At 60.2% G+C, this 6,016-nt stretch overlaps 1 protein-coding gene across 1 annotated transcript in view; it reads right to left on the bottom strand.

Moving 5' to 3' along the window:
* MYH14 (myosin heavy chain 14) overlaps nt 1–6,016 on the bottom strand; it is a 40,590-nt gene that overhangs the window by 14,841 nt on the left and 19,733 nt on the right. Inside the window, exons 18-26 of the mRNA XM_069100351.1 lie at nt 5,546–5,667; nt 4,920–4,989; nt 4,598–4,758; nt 3,939–4,047; nt 2,786–2,917; nt 1,954–2,160; nt 963–1,100; nt 634–757; nt 49–220 (exon numbers count right to left, since the gene is read on the bottom strand). Of these exons, the coding sequence (XP_068956452.1) occupies nt 49–220; nt 634–757; nt 963–1,100; nt 1,954–2,160; nt 2,786–2,917; nt 3,939–4,047; nt 4,598–4,758; nt 4,920–4,989; nt 5,546–5,667 (1,235 nt within the window). The remainder of the gene's footprint in view (nt 1–48; nt 221–633; nt 758–962; nt 1,101–1,953; nt 2,161–2,785; nt 2,918–3,938; nt 4,048–4,597; nt 4,759–4,919; nt 4,990–5,545; nt 5,668–6,016) is intronic.

Here is a 6,016-nt window from a genome sequence, read left to right as displayed (position 1 = left end):
GGGGGGGGCTGGGGGCGGGGGTGTGTGTCAGGGTCCCTGGCCCCCCACCTGGCCAGGGCAGCCTGGAGCTCCTCCTCCTTGCGGCCCAGCTGGGCCCGGAGCTCCTCAGAACGGTGCTGTTGTTCTAGCATCTGCTCCTGCAGTTCCGAGCTCTCCCCATCCAGGCGCCGCTTGGTTTTCTCCAGCTCCTGGCGGCTTTTCTCCTCCAGCTTGAGCCGTTCTGCAGGAGGAGGGGCATGGGGGCATCAGTGAGGGTGTGGAAGGGCTTCTCCACACCAGAATGCTGGGAATCCACAGGACCACGGACTGGCCCCCACGAACTGAGGCAGAGCCCACAAAGCAGGGGCCCAGCAGGGGCTGCCCAAAGTCAGGTGTGACCAGAAGCAGGCTGGCTGCCACCATGACACAGGGGGCAGAGGAGGGGGACACGGCTGGGATGTCACAGTCCCATCACCTCCTCAGAGGGAGGAGGGAGAGGGGTGGGGGGCAAGATTAGGTGGAAAATGACAGGATTGTCAGAGCTGGGGGGACCTCAGGGCATAGAACGTGGATTGTCAGAGCCGGGGGGACCTCAGGGCATAGAACGTGGCATGGCAGGGGAGGCATATCTGCATATGGCGGGGCAGGCCTCACCTTCCATGTCTGCCATCATGGCTTCATATTTGTGCCTGAGTTTGTTAAGGCTTTTCACTTTTTCTTCCTCCTCGGCTGCCTGGGAGGAGAACTCTGCCAGACGCTCCTCTAGCAGCCTTCGCTCCTAGGGATGCAGGGAGAAGCCTGCGTCAGAGGGGCTCCCCTGCCTGTCCTGGGCCTCCAGTGATGGGGAACACATGGGCCGGCTGGTGCTCAGGAGCACATGCTGCTCCCCAAGCTCCTCTGGGCCAATCTCTTCTAACCCCTTCATCTGACAGAAGAGCCAGCTGAGGCCCACCTCCCAACCTCCACCCCTCCCTCAGGCCCACCTTGCCCAGCTTGGCATTCTGGTCCTCCAGGAGCAGGAGGTCTTCCTCCATCTTCTTCAGTCGGGCCTCGGTCGTCACCTTCTCCAGCTGCAGCTTCTGCCGGGCCCCTTCTTCTGCCTCGAGGTGCTGTTCCAGTTCCTGTGGTGGAGGGAGCATGAGGCAGTCACCACAAGCACACGGCTGCCTACGTCCTTCCTCTGCAGTGCCCCCCGTACCCGGACGACCAATCTCCACTTTGTGGGTGGGCCAGCTCTGACTGCAGGGCTCTGTACACAGCAGGAGCCTAATACAGGCTTTCTAGATGGAGCTAAATCCTCAATTCCACCGGGCTGTGGTTAGCCCAATCATACACAGGTCATACCCAGCATGTACCGGGTGTATTGGCTGTACCCATCCCATGTGGGCCACACCCATCAAATGTGGGTCACACTGGCCGTAACCACCCCTTATAGACCATGCCCATCATACACGGGCCACACTGGCCGTGCCCATCCCACGTAGGCCATGCCCATCATATGTGGGCCACACTGGCCGTGCCCATCCCACGTAGGCCATGCCCATCATATGTGGGCCACACTGGCCGTGCCCATCCCACGTAGGCCATGCCCATCATATGTGGGCCACACTGGCCGTGCCCATCCCACGTAGGCCATGCCCATCATACACGGGCCACACTGGCCGTGCCCATCCCACGTAGGCCATGCCCATCATACACGGACCACACTGGCCGTGCCCATCCCACATAGGCCATGCCCATCATATGTGGGCCACACTGGCCGTGCCCATCCCACATAGGCCATGCCCATCATACACGGACCACACTGGCCGTGCCCATCCCAGTAGGCCATGCCTATCAAATGCGGGCTGTATCCATCATGCCCATCAAAGAAGAGCGAAGACAAGGACCTTCTCCCAGGGCAGTGAGTGGCCAAGTGACCAGGCCAGGGTCACACAGAAAGTTCGTCTCTGAGGCAGGACTTGATCTGGTCACCTGCACGTGCTGCTGTAGCCGCTTCTTGTCTGATTCCAACTGCACACTCCGCTCCTCTTCCTCACCCACCCGAGCCTCCAGCATGCCCACCACAGTCTCCAGCTCCTGCTTCCGGGCTGCCAGGCGACCCCGGGTCTCCTCTGCCTCAGCACACAGCTCGGCTTCTGCCCGCAGCTGCTCCGAGAGCCGGGCTCTCTCCTCCTCCAGCTGAGGGGGCAGGCGAGCAAAGGTCAAGGAGCTAGCAGGCCTACTAGCCCTGGAGGCACCACCCTCTGATCCTGGCATTCGAGGCTCTCAACAAGGGACCCCCCGGCTTCTCTGGTCTCATCACCCACCCCTTTCTACACATGCACTGGGTTCCAGCCTCTTCCTTAATCCTAAACCTGGCTTTGGAAAGTCTCCTCTGAATCCTTTCCTGGCAACCCCTCCTTCCCTCTCTTCATTGCTGAACCTCCCCATGCCCATGTACACACAGGGTCACACACACCCCTGGACACGCCACCACATTGCACGGTCACACCCTGACAAACTCAGTAAAACAACCCCTCTCTGTTAAGAAACTCCTATGGCTCCCTCTGGCCTTCCACAACCTCTCTGTCTCTGTCCAGTGATTCCCACCCAAATAACCTCCATGCTGTTTTCTTTCCATCTGCCAGACAGGACTTGGATGCAAGCCCCGCCCTTCCTCTGCCATCTCTGTCTGCTGTGGTCCTACCATTCTAGAGGAGCCTGAGGGGTCCAGGCTGTACTCCTCCAGGGACAAGGAGCTCACTACCTCCACTGGTTACTCTGACAGTGAGGGGAAGGGGCTGGGCTCATCCCTGTACCTTACCTGGACCACTCGGCCTTGGAGCTGGTCCAGCTCCCGGGCACTCTGCTGCTGCAGCTCTTGTATCTTCTGGAGCTCCTGGGCCCGTGCCTGGAGTACCTCATCCTGGCGGGTCACCTGAAGAAGAGGCTTCACCTGGGGAGGAAAAGAAGGGGCAGGTCAGAGGAGCTGGGGGTGGGGGGGAGCCAAGAGGAGGGAGAAGGGCCTGAGAGCCCACACTCCTCACATGGCGATATTGGAAAGGGAAAAACAAAGAACTGGGGGTAGGGGGTCAAAGGACACCTCCCCCTCCAACTCTGAGAGGAGCTGTGCCCTTTGAGCAAGGCCCTTCCTATCTCTGGGCCTCAGTTTCCACATCTGTAAAATGATGGTAAGAGGGGGAGGGACTCTCAGAAATCCCAAACTAATCAATTGACCAACAAGCAATGATGCACCGGCAACCGGCTAAGCAAGTTCTTCCCTTCAGGGGTTTATGCTCTACTGAGGCCAATAACACATGAGCAGAACTGGGCACGGGCAAGATACATATAGAGGAGATGCCAGGTCACCTCAGGGGAAGGGCAGCTCTCTCGGCTGGGGGCAGGGGGCAGGGGGCAGAGGGCAGGAGGGACAGAGACTCGAGGTCACCTCAGGGGGAGGGCAGCTCCCTTGGCTGGCCAGGGGGCAAGGGGCAGGAGGGACAGAGACTCGAGGTCACCTCAGGGGGAGGGAAGCTCCCTCAGCTGGCCAGAGGGCAGGGGGCAGGGGCAGGAGGGACAGAGAATCGAGGTCCCCTCGGGGGAGGGCAGATCCCTTGGCTGGCCTGGGGGCAGGGGGCAGGGGGCAGAGGGCAGGAGGGACAGAGGTGAGCACCCTCTACCAGCTAAGAACAGAAGTGAGAAGGCAGCCTGGGGTGGGGGGGGGCGGCCTGTAGGTACACCTGGATGGCATCTCTCACAAATCCCTGTGTGGCCAAAGCCTGGTTGTGCCTCCCACCCCACCAGGAGCTCCATCTCCCCAAGGACAAAGCTGGGGCTGGACTTGGAGGCAGACAGAGGGACAGTGGAGAGAGCCAAACTCACATCCTGCCTCTGTTCCTTCTACCTGCCAGGTTTCAGCTTCCTCCTCTGCAATGGGGGTGATCCCCATGGGCTGGCAGAATGGGGTGGCCCCTCACCTTGGTAAAGAGGCGCCACCACTGCCAATGGCGCAGCTTGAGGTAGGCCGCACAGTTCCTCTGCATCACTCGTAGGGCACTTTGCTGCTGCTGCCGTCTGTGGAAAGCCCTGTGGGCCCGGGAAAGCTGGCTCAGCCCAGCTATCCACAGAGGCCCCAGGAGGCACCCAGCTGCAGGGAAGGGCACCTAGCTGCACAGAAGGGTTCCAGGCAGCAGGGGAGGGTACCCTATGGCATAGAGGACATCTGACTATTCAGAAGGGCACCTGGCCACAGGAGAGGACACCAGGCAGCAGGGGAGGGCACCCTGTGGCACAGAGGGCACCTGGCTGCACAGAAGGGAGCCAGGCAGTAGGGGAGGGCACCCTATGACACAAAGGGCATCTTGTCTAATGCCCAAATTTGAAACAAGATGATAGCTACTCAACACTAGACAAGGTGGTGAGCTGCCCATTCATTACCTGCTTTCATTCGGCAGACTCAAGCCCAGATCTCCCAGGCCCCTCATCATAGGCACTGGCCTCCATCCTTCCCCTCCCCATGGGGGCCCTGACTCAGAAAGCGGGAGGCCCTTTGGGGGTCAGCTGCCTGTGGGGGCCCTTCAAGGGCAGAAAGGGGCCCGGGCCAGGGCATCCCTAGCAAAGTCTGCCTTTTGCCCACCTTCGGGCCAAGTATCCTCGGGCAGCTGCCTGGAAGGATACGATGATGTCTGTGATCTTAAGGTCACGCTCTTCCTCCAACTGGGCCAGCACGCCAGCCCGGAAAAAGATTTTGCTTTGACCAACACGGTACAGGTTGGGGTCGAGCTCCAGGGCCTGGATCTGGGGCGGGGACCACAGGGAAAGTCAGCCAGGGGGGCCCCTCCATGCTCAGGCCCCGCCCCAGCCCCACCACTCCCTGCTCAGGCCCTGCCCCAGCACCCTTCTCCATGCTCGGGCCCCGCCTCAGCCCTGCCCCTCCAGACCCCTCTCCAGCCCCTTACCATTTTCTCACAGGCCTGTTTCCCGTCCATGAAGCCCTTGGGGATGGCATTGGGAGTCAGAATCTCATACCTGCGGGAGGGGAGAGGCGATGAGGTGGATGCAGAAGAGAGAGGACCAGGCACCTGTGGCCCCTCCCCTAGCCCAAGGCAAGCTTGATTGGCTTCTTCTGGCCCGGTCATCAGTGGTCCAATACAGCCACCCTTCGTGGGCCCTCCCTCAAGGAGGGGACTTCGGGCCTCTGGCAGAGGGGTTCGGGAAGGGAGGGCAGCCAGCCCAGCCCAGCTGGCAGCTTCCTATTTGAACCAACTCTGTCATTCGACGCTTGGGGGGAAAGTCCCTCTTTCCCCACCTGGTTATTTCTCCCAAGGGTGACAACTTCCAGAGAGACAAGCCACAGCAAGGCTGCTTCAGGAAGGCTGCCAGTCAAAGGCCAAGGGCATTAGAACAGGCTTCCCTGGAAGGGGTAAGCCTAGATCTGCCTGTTAGCCCACCCTCCAGCACCCTCAGCTGACTAGATCAGCCCCCTCTTGCCCTCCAGCCATCCTTGGCAAGGCCACGAGAAGCATCCCCTCTCCTCCCACCCAGACGCCAGCCAGTCTTCCACCAGCTGCTTCCCACTGCTCGCCTCTGCCGGAATTCCTGAAACAGGATTCGATTGGGGAAGCCCTGACGACAGATGCGGATCCCCTCCAGGACCCCATTACAGCGCAGCTGGTCCAGCACCAGCCGGGGCTCCAGCTTCCCTGCCTGAGAGAGGAAAGCAAGTCAGGCTGGAGCAGGGGGTGTGAGGGGCAGAAAATTCCAGGCAAAACCTTGTCGTCCTGGCCAACTGCACAACCTTGGACAGCTCCCTCCCTTTTCTTCTCCCTCCCTCTCCCTCTCCTCCTTCCTTTCCTCTTTCCTCCCTCTTCTTCCTCTTCCTTCTCTCCTCCCTCTTCTTCTTCTTCCCACTCCCTCTTCCTGTTCTCCTCCTTTTCTTCCTCCCCTTCCCTTCCTTCTTTTCTTCTTCCTCTTCCCCTTCCTTCTTCCTTCCTCCTCCCCTCCTCTCCTTTTCTTCTTCCACCTCCTCCCTCCTCTTCTTTCTCCTTTTCCTCTT

Source organism: Petaurus breviceps, unplaced genomic scaffold (genome assembly GCF_028583685.1).
Source record: "Petaurus breviceps papuanus isolate PSGF00001 unplaced genomic scaffold, PetGlider_PUasm1.0 398, whole genome shotgun sequence".
Taxonomy (NCBI): domain Eukaryota; kingdom Metazoa; phylum Chordata; class Mammalia; order Diprotodontia; family Petauridae; genus Petaurus; species Petaurus breviceps.
This window is presented reverse-complemented; position numbering and strand designations above follow the sequence as displayed.